This window comes from Patagioenas fasciata, chromosome 5 (genome assembly GCF_037038585.1).
Source record: "Patagioenas fasciata isolate bPatFas1 chromosome 5, bPatFas1.hap1, whole genome shotgun sequence".
In the NCBI taxonomy this organism is placed as follows: Eukaryota; Metazoa; Chordata; class Aves; order Columbiformes; family Columbidae; genus Patagioenas; species Patagioenas fasciata.
The window spans coordinates 5,188,222-5,208,792 of record NC_092524.1 but is presented as its reverse complement, the minus strand read 5'-3'; the positions used below and the strand labels follow the sequence as shown (position 1 = coordinate 5,208,792).

General features: G+C 40.1%; 1 protein-coding gene across 6 annotated transcripts in view; it reads right to left on the bottom strand.

Moving 5' to 3' along the window:
• The window catches only part of GAS2 (growth arrest specific 2), an 87,833-nt gene extending 68,566 nt beyond the window's left edge, over nt 1–19,267 (bottom strand). Inside the window, exons 1-7 of one of the 6 annotated variants that reach the window (XM_071808821.1) lie at nt 18,411–18,517; nt 13,907–14,001; nt 13,543–13,584; nt 12,115–12,179; nt 8,870–8,903; nt 8,431–8,592; nt 66–190 (exon numbers count right to left, since the gene is read on the bottom strand). In XM_071808821.1, coding sequence (XP_071664922.1) covers nt 66–190; nt 8,431–8,572 — 267 coding nt within the window. In that variant the 5' untranslated portion in view covers nt 8,573–8,592; nt 8,870–8,903; nt 12,115–12,179; ... (1 more) ...; nt 13,907–14,001; nt 18,411–18,517. Of the gene's footprint in view, nt 1–65; nt 191–8,430; nt 8,593–8,869; nt 8,904–12,114; nt 12,180–13,542; nt 13,585–13,906; nt 14,002–18,410; nt 18,535–18,912; nt 19,088–19,152 lie in introns of those variants that run through there. The other 5 variants (XM_071808822.1, XM_065838878.2, XM_065838877.2 and 2 more) reach the window with 5 other exon arrangements.
• Between the last annotated feature and the right edge of the window lie 1,304 nt (nt 19,268–20,571).

Sequence of the window (20,571 nt, the reverse complement as noted above, 5' to 3'; positions counted from 1 at the left end):
AGTACCAAAACAGTCGGACACCTCAGATCCTGATAATACATGCTAGAACATTTACCAACACTTACTTTGCCAGGCTTGTTTGCATCAAAGCTGTTTTCTTTAAATTTCTCCTGCAGGGTCTCAGCTAACCGACAAAGCAAGGCACCATTATCCAATTTCTCCATAAAGGTTTCTGCTGTTATTTCTCTACCTGAACAGCAAACAGAAAGTTAACATGGCAGAAAATGTGCTATAGTATAGAATGCATTTGTGTAAAACAACAAAAATCAACAGAAGTCTTGACAACAATTTGAAATATGCTTTAATCTTGCATTACTCTGAATATTTAGTGAATAACCTCACTACTACTTTACTGGTAGACATACAGCAAATTATTAAAAAAATAAGATGCTTGCTTTGGAAAGGCATGTGCTATTTGGAAAATAATTCTAGCATATCAGACTCCGCATATCGCATTTTACTTATGAAATTCCGGTGCTTTTAACATAGTGTTTTAAAACACAGGACAGCAGGCAAACATTTCACATCAGCATGCATGGGTAGCTATAATGTAAGAGTTGCTAATGCTCCCGCGGGTTATTTTGTAACAGAAGTAGAAAACCGTAACAAGAAGTGAATAAATACATATTTTTTAAAGACTTTAAGACAATCCTGCAAGACGTTGACAAGATCCTACAGTGACTGCAATGCTTTTTCAGAAGTTGGGTACACAAAGAAAAAGGAGAGAGGAAAATTTCATGTTATGTATCTACTCGCCACACGGATTAAAATTTTCACCCAATGAACAAAGCCAAAATACTCGGATTTCAAAATATATCAGTTGTTATCATGCTAGATGATGCTGTACTTCAGCTACCACAGGAGGAGATGGGCCTTCCAAACAGGTTGGACAGGCCGGAGTAGAAGACAATTTATCACACTGGACTACACTTTCAGGATCTTAACATCACCTCCAGGCATAAATATTCCTATTTTTTTATTGAAGGTTTTCCATTTTCACATTTCTATGGGAAAATTTGCCTTCCCTTTGGACAATTTTTTGACCAGCTGCTGTATTTTTCAGCCCTGTTAGCTTCTACCAATATTAAGAGAACATCAAGGACTAATTCTTAGTCTTCCTATTAAGACAGGATTTATTTATTTTTGATGATATCTAAATTTGTAATTCGAGAACTCATTTTTCATAGGCTGTTACACAGCCATCATCAGTAACAATAGTCTACCCTGCCAATAAAATAATAATACTAAAAAACGCTGAAGTGAGAGTGGCTCTTCATCCCATCCAGACCCACTCCTGCTACTCAAAACTGGTTTGTTTGCAAAACCAACAGTAGGTGGAAGCTTTTTTTTTGCCGCATTAATTTGACTGGCAAAGAGCTGTCTGATTAAATCCAGGGTTTGGTTAGTTTGGGGGTTTTTTGTGTGTTTCTTTTTCTTTCCCCCTCTCGTTAGTTTGGGGAAATTTATTTTCCATGAGATGCCTGGGAAGTGAAAACATCAATCTGCTTAGAACAGATCATAAACCTAGGAAAAGTACATTTACAAAAGAGAAGTAAAGATTTTTATACCTTTTCATTCAGAAGAGAGGGGAAAACTGACACTCACAAGTAAGAAAAATGAAGTAGATAATAAAATATTAATATTGTACTTCTAATATTGCTGGTACATTGTAATCTGATAGTCACTATACCTTCTAATGCTGAGTATAGCAGTATTAGAAAGCATTGGTTTACAAAAACTTCTCTAGGCCCTTGCCTGAAAACTGTTAGACACTTCAGCACCCTTTGGACAAAAAAATAGGAGTCTTTTCAATTTGGTCAATTAAAATCAAGAAATAAGTTACAGATCTTTGCAGCAAATCATCTTCAGATACAACAGACTTATATTTTTGGCTGAACATAAACCTGTTGTTTTTCTAACATATTTTTACTTCAGAAATATCTGTTTAATATGAGGTTTTTTCCCCTTTTTATTCCCCCTTAATCCTCTCTACCATGTGGACCACTTCATAGCTCCTGTGTACACAACTGACTTCCCAGGCAGAAGAGCAGCAGCAGCACTGCAGACATTCACTGGTAGCTTGTGCATCATTGACAATATTATAGCAGCACCTCCAGCTCAGCTGAAGCCATCATAGCCCACAGACACCACAACTGAACATCTCAGCACCTCAGAAGCCTTCTTTGCCATCCTGGCCTACATATTTCCTATCTGCCCCATCGGCATTCTTGGCAAAAGGTATAAAGCCATTAGAAAGCTAAACTGGAAAAATTACTATGTTATAGGAACTGCTTTATTTTTAATAGGGTATTGCATTTTATAATAGACTCATTTTCTTCTAAAAATTTATTTCAAATATTTTTAACCTACTTTAGATTTTTATTCTCTTTTAGAAAGCAAATTTTTTCACAGGGGCAAAAGAAAAAAATATCACCTTCTATGTATCTGTTCTGCCTTATAATTTATAGACTTATTATTTTCAAACAAACAAACAACCCTATTGAGAGGCATTTTCTCTTTAAACAGACATGGAAAAATTCTTCTATCTTCTTCTGCTACTTAACAATATGTTTATATTATTTTAAATGCTGAATTGCATTAGCAGTTTGGTCACTGCATATTGTATTTAAGTTCTGTTCCCTTTTATGAAAGCTGAAAGAATGAGTTTTGCATTGAACATCTGTATCCAATAAAAAATATATTAGGTGTCAGCTTTCAATTCACTGTATTTTATGGCTCCAAAAGGTGGCATTTCTTTGCTAAAACAGACACTCTGACATATTTAACAGTTGAAATGTATTGATTCAAATGAGAGTAATGTTCATAGCCTGAGGAAAAAAAAAAAAAGCTCTGTATATTTGTATGGAAAAAACATTAAGCTCCATTAAAAATGTATAACTCCCCCTATAATTACAAGAAAGCAGTTGCAATGTTTTTATAGAATGGTAATAACATTAAGTATAATAAAAAAACAACACTAAAAGTATGAAAAAATAACCAGGAATATGAAGGCTTTCTCAAACCTCTAAGCATTACTTACCCTCTTTTACCACAATCACCAGATGCCCCTTAAAAAGACAAACTTTTATATCTGAAAACCCACCACCCGGAACTGTGGGCAGCTCTCTCTAAGGCCACCCAGTCCCAGGGTCCTAATATAACCAGACTGGGAGGTCTATGAAAAAGTAACTAAAAAGAGCACAAACCCAGGGTGTGTGGCCAAAATGTCAAAGATAAAGCATTCCCTGTGGGGCATCTCAGAAGGGCAGAGCCTTCAGAAGAAGGTGGGGGGAACGCAAAGATGAAAACAAATACCAAAATTGAGTTGGCTCCTCTATTTTTGCACTGAGTTGTTCCACGCTTAAACAACAGAGTAAGACACCAACTCCAGCCACAGAACCAGATGATCAACTACCTTAATTGTACACTTCAGCGGCAACACAAAACTACGAGTTGACAAGTAGAAATATTTCACTTAAGCGAATCTCAAACTCAGTAGAAGAATGAGCTTCTACAATACTGAGGTACCAGTGGGAACGACTCTTCCTGACCCTCTCAAATCGGGTGGCATTTAAACCCAAGATAACAAAACCCAACAGAAATAAAAATAATAATTGCAATTTTAAAAGAGGCCAATGATTTACGCACATGCAAAACTGGTTCTTTTCTGACAAGGCTACTCTGTATCCTAGAAGCAAGAAAATAGTTGATAACTTTGAGACATTATCACTTACTTACAAAAGGACATACAAACAACCCCAAAGGCATGTTGATACTAAAGAAAGTTATAAAGTCCCTCAAATAAATTAGAAACTACATCAGTGCAGAATCACTAGAAGTATCACAAATGTCTTGATATTCAGATATTTAAAACCTGCATTTCCCGCTAGCTTGAGCTGAACATGTTGATGTTGAAAATAAAGGTACAGCTATAGAACCCTTATAGACAGCAAGATGATCAAGATCATGCAACTGAATCAAGTTTTGCTTTCATTTGGAATCTAGGAAAGACAGTTTTCTTGCAGAAGATTTCCTACCCTTAAGCCCTCCAACTTTATGCCTCCTTCAATACACCTTTAAATTCCAAGCCAGGTCTTCAACCCAAGGCCTCTCCTAACATCCTCATCTCTCTGTTCCTTTTCTCCAAACCTACTTCATTTCTGCACCCAAGCAACTTCTAATGCCTCATTTAACATTCAAATATTTACATGTCCAGTTCCTCAGCATCCTGCATTTTCCAGTTCCTCCTCTGTGAGCTTCTGAAGCCCAGAAAGCTCTATTAGAAGAAGCCTCAGTGTTATAACCTTGGTTGTTGTGCCTTGGGCACATCTTATGGATATATTCTGTGGTCCCACATACTAAATGAAGTGCGATGGAACAAGCTACAATATCCTAACTCTGTTCTGCTGATAAATGGGCTCCAGGAATGGGAAAAAAGATTAGAAGACTACACAATAGCCAAAGGGGAAACAGAGAAACCATCCCTTTGTATTCTTCTTAAACTCCAGGCTGGTGATGAGGCCCACTTGGCATGTCAGCCTTGTCCCCTCTGCAGACACGTTAGAGAAAATAAGACAGTACTGGACAGGACAGCAGACAAGCAAAACCTCTTTGCTTTCAAATTGCCATTTGACCTCTGCTTGAAGATTAGTATGGCCTGGAGAAGAGAAGCTGAGAGGGGATCTCATCAGTGTTTATAAGTATCTCAAGGGTGGGTGTCAAGACGATGGACCAGACTCTTCTCAGTGGTGCCCAACAACAGGATGAGGGGCAACAGGCACAGACTGAAGCACAGGAGGTTCCATCTGAATATGAGGAGAAACTTCTCTACCCTGAGGGTGCCAGAGCCCTGGACCAGGCTGCCCAGAGAGGTTGTGGAGTCTCTTTCTGAGACATTCCAACCCACCTGGACACCTTCCTGTGTGATCTGCTCTGGTGAACCTGCTTTAGCAGGTGGGTTGGACTGGATGATCTCCAGAGGTCCCTTCCAACCCCAACCATTCTGTGATTCTGTGGTGTCCCAACTGTGCTAATTCTGTGTCCAACTGTGAAGTTTGCTTAAGGGGAAAGAGAAGTTTTCGGTATCTTCAAGAGCATTCCACTAAAATAAGTATATATACAATCTACCAAATTTGATGAGTGTCAGCAACAAGAGCATTGCTGAGTGCTTCATTGGCTCTATACCTAATAAAAACAAGTTTGAGAGATGATTATGATTTGCAAGATGGCTGGGTCAACACATCTCCTTAACTTTGCCACTGAACAGATCTCTTGATTGAGCCACCAAAGCAGAGTGAAGTGAGGATAAGAGACACATCATCCATAGCTCCAGCCTTCTTCAGCATAGGAACCCCAACCCCAGCAATGTTTATATCCCACCATAAGAATGCTATAATACAGCACAGAATACAATATTGTATGCGTCATTCCCATCCAACACATTGATTTCATCTGCAATGTTCTTTTTCCAGCCCCCAGAATACAGGCAGCTAAAATCTATTCAGCAATGGAGCTGTAATGACAAACTGTTCTCTCAGAAGCTCTGAGTTTCTCTGACATGGTTCCAAAAATAATTAGCTAAATTAGAATAAAATGTGCAAAGTCTCGGGATTAAAAATTCTTAGTGTTATTTTCGAGATGCACCATGTGTCTTAGTCTTCCAATCTGTCACTCAGGTAAGGTCAAACCCAGCTATGCACAATTTCCACCTAATATCAAAACCCTTTGTTCTTATTGTAGAGTGCAATATCCCTCTAATGTTTTCCAGTTTGTAATGTCCACACCAGGCTTTGCTACCGCAAAACTGTCACTATTTTAACTCATAGTTACACTGTGTAGGACACACAAATTTCCAAAACCACCATCTGTTGACCAAACTATGTGAAAGATGTTCAGCCCTATTCTTGTCTAAAATACTTTTTATTATATTTTTTTAAATCTACATTTATTTAAAAAGATTATGTGCTCTTGTTGATTCATAGTCCAAATGAATGAATATAGATCAAAGCAAACATGAACCAACATGGCAAAAATTAATTGAAAAGCATATTAATCTTTTTATAACTCAAATAATCCTATTGCATTGAAACTGGCAAAAAGACACTTAGAGTGAGGCCACACAAGTTATAGCACAGAGCAAGCTAGGGTGCAGATATATAGAGTATTATCTGCTCTGTTATCTGCACAGGCATGCACGTGAAAAATCTATTGACCATTAATGCAAAGTATATTATTGTTCCTATAAAGGAAAGAAAAACCCAACCAACCAACACCACACAACAAAACAAGCAAACTAACAGGCTTGCATATCCTTTTATCGGTTTAGATGCTGAAAAGTGAGAGCACAAACAGGTTTTTACAATAAGGTAATAGCATGCTATAAATTCATACCTATTTTATCTTACAGCGACACACTCGCATTCCCTTGCTTTCATTAAAGTTAACCTAATTATGCAGTAATTAAACCAAATTTGAATTCCGAGTTAATATATTTATTTTAATACTAATTACTTTAATTCAGTTACACTTTATTTATTTTGAATGTGAATTTTAACTTAATTGAATTATTAATTTGAATAACAATGTCTATAGAGGAATTCAAAGCAGTTTAACAAATCACTATAATTTCAGTTTTTCAGAACCAACTCTGAGAAAAAAAAGAGCTTGGTGTGAGACAGTATGGGGGAATACATTAAGCAAATGAACTGTGTATGCTGCTTAATTAAAAGAAGGTTGTGCTCATTTAATTCTGCATTGCAGAATTTGGTGTGCCTAAAAAAAAATAAATCAGATTATTAATTATAGTTGGCATTTCAGAATCTCCTGCTGGTTGCTACTTTCCTGCTAAAAAAGTGACCTCATTCCTAAACTTGTCACTGTTATGAACTGCAAACAAGCTTCTATTTGTTTTAGAGTGGCTCACTAAAACTTCATTGTTTAAAACATTCAAACAATATAGTAAATCCTTCATGGAACATGCTGCTTCTGATTCAAAAACCAGTCTTTTGGACTGCTGTCTTGTGGTAATTGGAATGAAGAGTCAGGATTTCTGGATTTTGTTCTGGTATTGTCTAGACAGTTTTATATTCAAAACTGATTAATTTAAATGGAAGTACCACACAAAGATGTAATCTAAAGCGAGTGGCACTTTTGCAATTGTGGATTCATAACTCTTCCAACTCTAAAATCGCCTACCTCCAAAATATCATGTCCTTGCATTCTGTTGACACTGTTTATCAACTACAGCTCTGGTAACACAGCAATACTTCCCTTCCTCGTAAAAAAAATGGGGCAATAGAGCAACGAAGAACATGCAGATGAAAAGCATCAGATACACTTTATTATTGTAGGATATCACAGAGAAGTTTCAGCTACAGCATTGGCCAAGGCAAGATATTGCCTATATCTCACCAGAGTAGAATTTCAGGAAAAAATAAAGTTAATAGATAAATAAATAACCCTCCCCACACACAAAAAAATTTTAAATGATCATCCCAATTTTCCTCCAAAATAATATCAGCAGAAGTTTCATGTAAACATCGCCTGCTCTAAAATATTTTCTCCTCTTTGTTTAATGACAGGATATATTGGCATGTTTCCCTTAGAATGAAGTATTTTCTAAGCCACGGATTTCTTTGGTAGAATCCTTTTGAAATACAGAGATCATACAAAAGCCATTTTCCTCTAAGTGCTCTCAGCAAACAACATACTATTTCCTGGCTCAGTTTCTAAACTCCACCTTCCTGAATGAGTCATAAATCCCAAAGAAATCTCTCTCTCTTTCCTACCAGGGACATACTCTCATTTGCTCTTCTTCATGTGTACCTGTTTGGGTTTTTTTCTTGTCTTTTGGTTTGCATCCTCTTTCATCACCAACATGTTTTGGCTTCACACACCAAGATGTGCGGCTGCAACCAGCAGATCCGCAGGTCCCAGCTGGGGCCACTGGTCAGACCCCTCCATGCACCAGCTTCCCCAGGTCTTATGCATTGCCTTGGGTGACAACCATCAATCACTGTGCTGCTTGGTCAGCAGACAATTATTTAATGGCTCCTTCCCTTCAAGACAATCAATATACCCATACTCTTTAGGAGGCCTAACAATAAAAATGGAAGACGTACTTGATAGCACCATTCAGCTTAATGGTATTAATACAGAAAACACATGCAAAAGAACATTTAAAAGGAAATTTGAGGAAATAAATGAAACTAATAGTGAAGTTCAATTATGCTACTCACAGACACACTGTGGAAGCAAACTAATAATTATTTTTTCTGCCCTCATTAACAGTTGCCCTATGCAGAGGTAGCAATCTCATCATAACTACCTGTATTTGTGAAATGCAAGAGCGTGAAGGACTGAGGTCCCAGCTAACAGTGCACAGGGTTCTCTTACCACCCAGTATCTTCATTTAATCTTTTTGTATCTTACCCAGTAGGTTCGTGAGCCACAGGGCCAAATCCTCTTTCATTGGCAACAGATTGGCCTCATGTCTACTTGCAAGCCACTGGCTGTACTGGTGCATATCAGAGAGGCCAGGCCCACGTGCCTTCGGGCTCAGGGCAGTGCACATTGCTTATCCGCTTGCTGTACCTGTTTTATTATTAAAAACAAAACAAAACAAAAAAAAAAAAAGGGAAAAAAATAGTACTTGATTACTTCATTATACCAAATCAAGTTATTAGGTTCTCTTTCTAGAATTGTGGAAGATAACGACAGCAACTATGATTCTAAGAAACCAGATGTCAGACAAACAGATGTGGATCTAACACATGAATACAACACCGATGATCGAAGCTTTGCTTTGTTAATGGATCATATTGCAAGGGATTAAATCATACAGATAAACGTCAATTTCAGTTGTACTCACCAAGCTACACGTTGCCAACACATAACCAAATATTCTGCAAGGAACGATTAAGATCAAATCAAAATAAACATTTTACACAAAGCTAAAAACTTACTACAGTGCCTGATCCAATCTCCATTCAAAATAAACTGAAAGCTTCAGAGATTTTTGGATCAGGCCCAAGAAAAACACGGGAACAACTGAGTTACACTACTACAGCAAACTTATTAACAATTAACAACTGCAGTTCCCAAACTGAAACAGTCTATTCCAAAGCTTTAGAATTATTAAAAACAAAACAAAACACAGTAGATATATTTATTGAATAGCATTATTTCTTCAGAAAGCAGCACAACAACTAGCGCTGGTCACCCATACTTCCCATTTCCACCTTCTACACAAATACTCCTCCGCTTAAGTGACAACTTAGCAAAACTTTAGTTTCAGGTGAAACAATGTGTCCTGTGTTAAATATTAGTTATGTGTTCTGACTCTTGCAGCAGCCAGAGACGTTAGGCCCCCTGGACCTGTATCTCTGCTCCTGAAGCACTAATTCCCCAACCTGTGGCATAAGTGTGCAAAGGAATTGAGGTTATTTTTCTCTCTGAAAAGAAAATCAGATCTGGACCCTGAAGCTCATAGCAATGAGCTGATTTCTTGCCTGGTAGGCTGTAGCCTGCTGAAGGCCCAGTCCCACCAACCAGCAAGTCACCAGGTCTTAAATAGGTAGCACTAGGCATTAACTGGGGGTGTGAGGTCCATAAGGAACAGGTCTTTGATTATTGTCAACTGGCTGATCCACGTCAACAATGGGGACACGTGTCAGCTGGTTTCAGCCTTTGATGCACTGCAAATACCATTTCTTTCTGTCCTTGGCATACCTCTGAAGTCAGGTAAGAGGTAATAGTGATTTTAAAACAACCAGCAGAAAGAATAAATTGTTATATTATTCCACTGTGGCCCAGAATAACAAGAACACTAAAAACAATTCCTTTGCCCAAAAAAAAAAAAGGAAAAATGTTTACTGAATGTAAAAAGTAATTGCCTTTCCATTAAACCGTGCTGTAACCGACATTTCCAAACATATGAAATGCTTTTCTGGATATTTTAATGCTTATATTAAAATACTCCAACATTTTTTAACCATACCCTGGGTAACTAAACACCTTGTTTGCAAAAACATATGCTTAAGTTCTTGTTGAGAGCACCTCACCCCAAATCTTGACGTTTGGCTTGCCTTTGAGACAGGAACAGCTTTTACTACAAATAGACTTCTTATTGAAATTAGACTTTTTTTTCAGTTGGGGAGGGCGGAATATATATTTAAAAATACTGTCTCTCTTTGTATAAACGCACATTTCTGTATTATGAGCAGATTTTTACATTTTTTTGAACAAAATATAATATCTTTGTGTATCAAAGTTCCTCTGAAAGTAGAGGAGTTTAAGGCAGACTACAGTATGGAATCTAAGCACAGCTCTGTTCTGAAAACGGTGTAAAAATGTAAAAATGTCAGCTTGGATTGATGGTTTCCTGGTTGATTAAATCCAAATCATACCTGTACATTTGGGATGGGGTGCAGGGGGTAGAAGGAGAAGAATTAGGCTGTTAGCTCTGCAAAAAAATCAATCTGGAATGTCACACTCAAATTCCTTCACACTAGATGATACTAACAGCTAAAGAGTTACAATGACAGCGTATTTAAAGTTGCTCTAAGTCACTCAGAACCACACAATTTAGTGCTTCAAATCACTGCTACATTTTGGACAGATGGAGACTGAGGCAAGACTGCTAATTGACACCAACTTGTCTTCAAAGATTATATGGGGAAAATGAGGTATAAATACCTCTCTCATATACTTTCTTTCCAGAAAAAAAAAAAACAACCTTAAAGTAATTTTTTTACTGATTTCTGGAGTCCATAAACTCCACTGATAAGGTGAGAATTAGTTTCTTCTCTTAAATCACTTCTGAAATGATATCAGTAAAAAGAAACAAAAAAACTTCTCATTCCTGAATGTTCACTTCATAGAGTTCAACACAGAATACTCAAGTTCAAAGAGTTGGGGTTGTTCAAGCTGGAGAAGAAAAGTCTTGAGAAAGACCTTATTGTGGCCTTTCAATATTTAAAAGGGGCCTGTAATAAAGATCGGGACAGACTTCTTAGCAGGGGTTGTTGTCATAGGACAAGGGGTGACAGTTTTAAACTAATGGGGAGATTCAGGCTGGACATAAGGAAGAAATTTTTTACACTGAGGGTGGTGAGAGCCTGGCCCAGGTTGCCCAGAGAGGTGGTGGATGAACCATCCCTGGAGACATCCTAGGCCAGGCTGGACGGGGCTCTGAGCAACCTGAGCTGGTGAAGATGTCCCTGTCATGGCAGGGGTGGCACTGGATGAGCTTTGAAGGTCCCTTCCTACCCAAACTATCCTATGGTTCTTTATAGAATTCACTGATAAAGCACAGTAAAATACATATTTTTTTGCCATCAGTTTTTCAGTTTATTAACACCTATGTATCTAAATATTCTGGAAACAAAACCCTGCAGTTTGTTTCTTTGGACATACAGATTGGAAAAACACACCTGAAAAAATAAGCACTACTGTACTAAAGGACCCAGTTAGACACAGCACCTCTTCACTGGAAAAAATGTCACAGTTCATACATGACTTGAGGAGGAGGTTACACTAGATCACCCCGGAGGTCCCTTCCAACCTGAACTATTTTGTAATTTTATACTTCAAGGATGTGCACACTGATATTCATCCTGGGACCCTATGCGGATTCTGCCGTGTTAGGGGCATAATATGTGGCACAGCAACCAAGCTCAGCTGCGTTAATAGGAAAACTACAGAGATAACATCCTTTTCTTTCATCTCAGGAAAGGTCCACCTACCTTTTCATTTCCAAGACCATGCATATGAAGTGCCTTGTGAAACCTGGAGCTACTTAATAACCAACAACATCCTAATACACCTGACAGCCAGATACAATATAGGCTCCTGCTACTGGTGGGGCTGAAGTAATTCTACAATCTTAATGTTGGGTTTCTTTGACACTAAAGAAATGAGGGAAGGCTTCTGGAGCAGCTACATGGAGGCAGTTTGGGTCTCTTCATCACTCTGTGAAACAAGCCCTACAGCCTGTTTATGGCTCAAGCTGATCTCTGTGCAGTCACAGAGCAGAGAATTCAGGGATTTGAGATATTACTTCAGTTTGGCTCTAAAATCCAGGGCTGTCTTTAAATATATTTCACACTGACCTACCTCTTTTGTTTCATAAAACTCAGTAACCAGGCTGTGTGAAGGTCTCGATGAAATTTTGAGACTCACTGCAGGAAGAAAAATTGGAGAATAAAGAGCTTGGATTTTGGAGGATGCATGAGTGCATGAGTTTGGTAGTAACAAGAGAAAAGCACCAGAAACAAGAGGACTATTCTGTGTTTAAGGTAGGTTTAATAGGACACAGGTTCTCAGAACAGGAAACTGGGAAAGATGAGGAAAGGCAGAAAGACCTGTGACAAAATCTCTAGAAACTGAAAATGATTCAGGCATCTCTATATTGGAGCTAGGGCTGCTTGAAATAGTAGCCCTGAATTAACAAAAAAGCATGGGTTAATTTGTGAAGCAGGCATGCTAAGTGAGGACCATGGAATGAGACATTTATTACTGATGAAGAGTCTCCACTGAGAAGAATCACAGTTGAATCAAGTACAATCCAACCTTACCTTCTCTCTTTCTTTAATTTCATTTCTAAAAGGAATTAATTTTCCCCTTCCCCTCCATTTTTCTGAAAACCTGCCCTACACTTCAGTAAAATACTTTCTTGTAGAGCCAAAGCAACAAAATTCCTACCTTGGATTTTTAAAAAATAAAAAAATATTAAATAAAAATCAGCCTTCAAGGAGCAGAGCACAATCTCTTACCTGTAGCTTCCACCACAAATTCTATGAGTGATATTGTGGGTCAGTTACCAAACTACAAGCATCAGAAACTATGAAGCTCCTAATTATTCTTTATGCAAACACTGACTGCTACTGAACTTGGAGTTGAACTTAAGCCTCCACGATACTTCAGTGCTGAAGCACCTAAGTTCCATTACAGTGTTCATTTACTTCAACAATTGTAATAGTCCGTACATTAATTATTAAAACTTCATCCCATACTAGCTGGGATCTGTGAAGAAGCTGAACTAAGTCAGGTGAAGGTGACAGCAGTTGGGTCCTGAGTTCCTTCAAGAACCCTTTGAGGATTCTACCTGTAGTTAAAGCCAGGCTTTTGGTTCTTTGCTCACATACCACCAACTCACCTCCTTAAAATGTCTTAATGTATTTATTTTCTGGTGAGCTGGAGAAAAGTTTATTAACAATTTAGCAGTGAAGAATTTGGTCAGAGAAATGGGGTAACTTGTCACAGAGGTAGACAGTAGCATTCAAGGATCCATCACCCCAGCTGAGACAAGCTTCTTTGGCTCCAACAACCGCTTCATCTTTCCATTTTGGCAGATATAAGGTATGAACAAAGTAGCCCAAAAATCTTCCTAATCTCACCACTTTCTAATAGCAACATCAAATCATGATATACAGGTCTTTAAAACTAGGGAACATAAACATGTGAAATATTTAATAGAACGTTACACTTCTCTATAAATGGTTGAGGCTGACATGAGATACGCAGAAGCATTTTCAAACTTACCTCTAAATGCTTTGTTCCTCAAAAAGCAACTTCTTCCCCCTGCTATTTTGAAGGCAGACAAGGAAAGGTCTTTAACTACTTTTCATTCTGTTTTGTTACAGATCATATTTATGCAGCACAGCCTTTTTTTCCACCTCTCTCAATAAGAGGATGACATCTCAAATTCTTAGACTTATTGTCTAGCTGAAGAATTCAGTGTGGGATAGTTTACAGTACACCCAATGACATGTAACAGATTCAACACACTGAAAGGTTAGACTTCTCCCTACCAAACAGTGAAGGTTTTATTTTGCTTTACAGTAGTACATTTAGTTTTCTGCCTATTGTAGCTCACTATTTGTGTTTTGCCAGCAGTGTAACTTACACTATCTGGTGATTGTTGTCAGTGATCATCAGGTGAAAGCAGTGAGAATCAAACAAGTAATCTTCTGTAATTCCACTGGCTTTTCTTGGAGTTAACTGGCAGAACAAAAGGATTTAAGAATGATACTCTCTGTATTCAAAACACAGAAGAGGGAAAGACTGTTTTATCCAGAAAGTAAAACTGGCTGCACAATTAGGCACTCAAAGTTGCAGATCCCTGGATTCAATTCTATTTCCTATTCCAACCACTTTCCTTACCTGTAAAATTGAGATTAATAGTACTCTTCAACCAAAACCAAGTATAATCAGAAAGAAAAAATGTATTCTATACAGTAAAAAGTATATACAAAAGTGTGCATGTATGCATAGATATACATAGGCAGAAAATACACATGTTCCACCCTGTGAATTAATCATACAAACCAGTAAGTTTTCACTCCAAATTACCCATCCAGTTCCAGCACATAAGCATTATGGCTCAGATGGAGCAGCTGCTGGCTATGCGGTCCTCTCTGCATTACACCAGCTTCTTTGTCGCTGCAGCCTTATTCTTAATTACAGCATGTGCATTAGTTCCCAAAAAAAAGAGGTTTCAACTACTCCTTTTAACTTGAATCTAGATATAATCCTTCCAGGTCGGAGATGAAGAAGTGTTGCCGAGTCATTTGTTCTTTATGATTTGGCTTAAGAATTAGCATAGAAATAAGTATCCAGCAAAACAAGTGCTTTATCTTGGTATTTGTATTCAGTTAGAAAGGAATTAAAAAAAATTTGTAAAGTGTCTATGAAGAGAAAAAAAACCTACAAAGCAAACACAGAACTGTATTTAGAGATCAACTGAATAATCTCTGATGCAAAGGTGTCCCCTAAATGATGTTCCTTTTGTACCAGACCAGCTTGACTGTGACATCAGGCAAGACACATCTGTTTCGGTCCACCCCACTAATATCACCTAGCAGGAAAGCTATTAGTAATTAACTAATAATATTTGACTGGCCCTGCTCAGTTGGCAGCCAAACCAGAGTCATCCAGGGCTGAAGATCTGCACATGTGCCAATTCAGTGGCCTAGCTGCTCCACACAGCTGGAACAACTGGAACAGAAGATGACATAACTCTGCCTTGGACACTGGGTTCATAGACTCTCTGTCATAAAATCATCATAGAATTAAACACACAGACTTTAAACTTGTGAAATGAAGTCTGTTGTAATGCGACTGAGGAAGCACATTAGCTAGCAGTTGTACAAGACACAAAACATCCTGCACGCAACTGTGCAACAGCTTTACTCTCGACAGCAGAGAGAGAGCAGACAGCAACTTAGACAAGAGCAGCAAGAGCTTTCTCTGAAGGAACTGGAACTTGAGCACTAGACTGCACATTGGCTTTGACAGAGGGGTATCGGCTGTAACTGCAGACAATCTCCTGCTGTCTCAGAGAGAAGGTAATGCTATTGGAAAGCAGCCATCCTGGAAAGAGAGGAGACAGAGGATCAAAAGCCAGAACAGAGCTCATGAGTATCTGGCAAGGGTCTCTGCTGGATCTCCCTGCTAGTTCTAATCACCTCAAGCAGATGGAAAAGAACAGTTTGAAATTTTACTGGAGTTTAAGCGGGCTGAGTGAAGCATTCACTTACTGCAACTGTGAGTTGGGTGTAAAAGAGGCTTAAATAAAAGATTCAGTGTTCATAAACAGATTAAGTTGCAGCGACAAAATGCACATTTGTGCAAGCAGAAATGAGGCTGCCCACAATTTGGGACCCATACTTCAAATCACCACTTTCACATAAGCAAGTGCCAGTTTGACACACACAGCATGTCCAAGCATAAATACATTCACATTTCCAAAACTGATTTCAGTTTTCCTGCCTCAGTGTTGGCATAGTTTTCAGATTTGGAGAGTGTATAATTAGTTTATAGACTAAAGGCTGCTCTTGTTTTTCCACTTCCTCATCCATATAGATACATCTATGTATACATACACATATATGCAGCAAGGGGGGGGGGATATGTTAATGTCTTCATTGAGAGCTACAGATGTAACTAACAACTAACAATTTATGTTTTTACTGTCAGGAAACTGTCCCCTGTGGTGAGATCTGCAAGACAGTGGAATAATTTCCCCAGGCAAAACTGTGAAAGCTCCTCCACTTTAAATCCTTAAAATGGACCAAAAAAAATGCTATAGGAAAAAATACAGAGCTACCACTCACTGAGAGATGTTACTCAGGCAGCCTTTGCCACCTGCAATTTCCAGTTTACTACAGAACAGCAATCACTCTCCTTTTGCCCTTTCACATAGGAAAAAACAAACACAATCATTTTTAAGTGATTCTGCTACTACATCTATCTCATAACTCCTCTTCAAGAGCTATTACAGAGCTTTCCCTTCTCTAAGAAACAGCAGATCAGTCTCATCTGCATCATCCTAAATAGGTATCTGTAATCTTAAGTTTTGCGTTATCATAAAGAGGCAGATAAAACATCAGTTCACAAATGCAGCAAGCATATTTTGTAAGGAAATTCAATTTTTCTAGTTATTTTATTATCCGTATAAACTATACCACAACCAATTTAGCCCAAGGTTTCTGGAGCTTTCCCAGATTAACTTGGAGCATTCTGTACATGTTAGGAGCAGGGGGAGGGGCACTGGAGGGGAACCACCATCTGAAACTCATTAATCAATTAGAATTTTTAAGGGCTTACATCAAAATGTGATCTCCAGCGATAAACTAAACTTTAATCACAAGAAGCCTTTGTCCTTTACATTATGAATATACTTGTTATGAATGTGTGCAATACTTTGAGCAGAGGATAGAGAACCTGGCACAACAGCTCACGGACACTTTAGACCTGTAAAGCCCTTGGTCTGAGGCCAGACCTAAACGAAGTTAACCACATGTAAAAATCTGAGCTAATCATTGGAAGCCCACACATTTTCAGGACTATGCCTAGCAGAAGCAATTTTGTTGCCTAGATAACGTCTCCCCTACCAAAAGGAAAGCAAAAGGTCCTTCTCACATTGACCAAACCAAAACTTTAGGAATGTTCAATATCTATTTGCTCATAAAATTATAACTTCTGGAAACTGAGCCCAATTCCTAACATGGTCCAAAAACTTTCAAGTTGACTTCTCTTTGCCTGGCTCTTACTGTATGTTTTTTGTGCTTGTCTAAGCAAAATAGCCATTAAAAATTCATACAAAAGAAGTTTCAACTTCCACCAACTAGAACAGGAAATACATATTTAAACTGACATATCACATCTTACAAGGAGTATAAGCGTGTATAAGCACATTATACGGACAGTATTACAAGCTGACTCCAAACCATCAGCTTTGCTTTTAGATATTAAGTTCGATTTCCAAATCCTATCCTGAAATTAGCGTGAAGCTTAACTGAGAGGCGTAAAGTGGAGCCAAGGAGGTACTTTGGGTAGTAAGTGTGCCAATTTAAATAAGACTGTGGGTAAAATAAAAAAATTGACCAAATAAGTTAGTAGTAGCCTAGAGTCAGTAAGAGCTAGAGACCTGAAGATAGTACTGACTCTTCCTCAGCAGCTCCATCTAGGTTTGGTTTGGTTGCGGTTCCAACCAGGGTACCACAGTATAATGCTGAGCAGATGGTCTATGGTACCATATGATATGAATTTAGGAATGTCAGCTAATTTCCTATTAAATCACAGTCCACATCACAAAACCATCATAAAGCCATTACATTTGGCACAGCATCTACTCCACAGTGAAGAAACCATTCATAATTTAATGTACATGGAAACTGAAGAATACCCCTTTTTTTGTTTATTTTAAATTTCAAAGTCATGTCAGAAGTGTGCTGGAAGTGCACTGGGAAGCCTGCCATGCTTCCTGCCTGGTACCCCAAAAGCCCTTCTCCCCTAGGAGCACACAGAGTCTGCGGGCTCAGCTGACACACACCATAGGAGGAGGATGCTGACAGCGACCCTAGACAAGGCAAACAGCAACCTCAATTTCTTGCAAGTAAAGCACTATTGAAAAAGCAGAGCCCTCTTCAAGTCAAGCTCTGCCCTCCTGAGATTTGAATCTAGAGCCTGAAGAGAAAAGCAAGAACCTGGAAGGATGGATTTGGGGATGAGAGGTATCTCATCCCGCCTGCCCTTTGGGGCAGCGGAGGGGGCAGGACGGGAGCGCCTCGGCACAACCACCCGCCCTGCGGCAGCGCTTGGCCGCCTCCCACCCCAAACTTGCCGCAGCCTCCGCTGCAGCCGCTCGCGTTTCCCATGAGTGCTCTAAACCTCCAAAACCCGTCCCCTGCTCCCCCTCCTGCACCACCAGCAACCCAGGGCTACGCGAAGCGGCACAAAAAATAAGCCAGAGGTTGGGGCGGGTTGAGTGGGGAGCGCACAGCGAGTAGGAACGACCCGAAAGATGGGCTGGAAACGCGCGCAGCGCCCCGCAAGGGGATTTCTCCCCCCTCCACGTTTTGCCCGCACCGCTCCGAGCGCCGCGCAGCCGCCGCCCCCGCTCTCACCCGCCGCGGAGCCCGGCTCCGCGCTGCGCAGGGATGCGTTTGTCCTGCTCGGGGCCCCTCCACAGTAAGGCTGAGCTAATGGCTTTGCCATGAGTGCTGGAAGCTGCTCTCAGCTCTGCCCCTCGGGGGCAGGACCAAGCAAACCCGCCGCGGCCCCCCGGCCCCTCCGCGGGATGCCCGGGGCGGTCCGCCAGCAACCCCGGGTGAACTGCTCGTGGATTCGTACCGCACACCCACGCACGCTCTCATTCCGCCTCTGCGATGCTTCCAAACTCCACACGGAGAGCGGGAGAAACAAAAAACAAACCACGAACCAAACACACAAAAACTCACAACCAGAATGAAGCCCCCGCTGCCCAGCGCCTGCAGCCGTCCCCGTCCCGCGGTGCCGCTACCGAGCGCTGCCGCTTCCCCGGCGGGCTCACCCACGGCCGCCTCGGGACACAGGGAAATCAAACAAAAGCACTTAATCCTTAGCGAGGAGCCGCCGGGCAAAGCTCACCTTCCCGCTCCCCGGCCCTTCTCTCTTTACACTTGCAGACAGCCGGCGAGACGCACGAAACGCCCCTCAATTTAAAGGAGTCCGGGCTGCGGGGACGGTAGCGAGCTCCGTTGGGGCAGGCAGGGCTCCCTCCGCCGCCGGGGCAGGCAGAGCAGATACGATAGAGAGATAGATAGATAGATAGATAGACAGACAGACAGACAGACAGGGCTCCCTCCGCTCCCCCGGGGCCGCACTCACCGGCCGCCGCCGCGGCGCTGACCCCCCGCCCCCAGCAGCCGCCGCCGTCCCCCCACGCTGAGCCGAGCCGAGCTGAGCCGAGCTGAGCAGACCCGCAGCAGCCGCGCTGCCGCTCTTCATACTTCTGTCCGCTCCGCTCGGGGCTCGCTTTGGGAAACCCGGCCTTTTTTTTTTTTTTCTTTTCTTTTTTTTTTTTTCCTCTCCGAAGCCGATTTCCTAGATCTCAGCACTCCGCACCGGCTGAACGGAAGTTTAAGACTTACTTTTTTTCAAAGGGGCGGCAAACGCAGTTCACACTGGTTTACCCTTGAAATGCTGAGACATTGTATTACAGCCCTTGGCAGCGAGTTGGTGCTTGGGTCCGTTTCTCTTTTATTGTTATTACTCCCTTTCCAAGACTCTTGATTGTGGGAAAAAAAAAAAAGGGGGGGGAGAGAAAGGAAAATTTCACATCCAAGATAAAACTCTTTTTCTTTAATTTGACTAGCAGTCTCAGGGACTTTTTAAAACTTAATAGCACTCTTTTAATTGTCACATGCTGGACTCTTTTTTCTCTTCTGGCTACAGGAACATAATTTCAGCTTTGTACCTTGGGGAACTCTGCTGTACCACACGTTTCTGCAAAGTTATATAATGCCATCTTGCAGTCTATTTTGAACCACAAGAAAAGTATGCTGCTCATAAATTAATCATTCTTATATTACACTTTTATAAGAGTGATGGCTAGAGGTTTTTGCTTGTTCTTGTATGTCTGTGTTTCATTTGCCAAGATAACTCTTAGCACACCTGCATTTCAGTCATTTCATTCTCAACTTATTTCATTTTCGTGACATTTCAACAATTTGTTAAATGTCAGAGATAACCTCCTCCAACTGTTGTTTGTTCTCTTATTCCCTGCACAGAGAAGCCCCTTTCGTGAATTCAATAGCGGGAAACAGATGTTCAAGCTTCTGCTTCTCTGAGAACATGGATGTAGATTGTCTTGTAAAGTTTCCTAATGGTATCATGTTATCACTTTCCATAAGAGTGCTCCAGTTAAATAACACACTTATTTTTTTCTTTCACGATATATATCCACTTAATTAAATTGTTCTAGCCAAAGCACATTATGTATAATTATACTGAAAGAATTGTTTTAACCTGATTGCTGAAAAGCACATCAAGCTGACCCTTATTTTTTATTTACATTCTTTGCTTTGTACTCTGATCTGCTGGGAAAACTTGATTTGCACAATTAACGCCCCGCTATTTCTCAATAATTGCACTGTAAGCAAATTCTCTGAGTAGCAGATGTTCATTTCTAGCCAATCAGGATACAGACATATCTCATTATTTATTGTATTCCTATACTCATATTATGCTGTTCTGATGGACTATTAAGTGCTGTGATGAGTGGTACTTAAATGAGAGCATTTCATC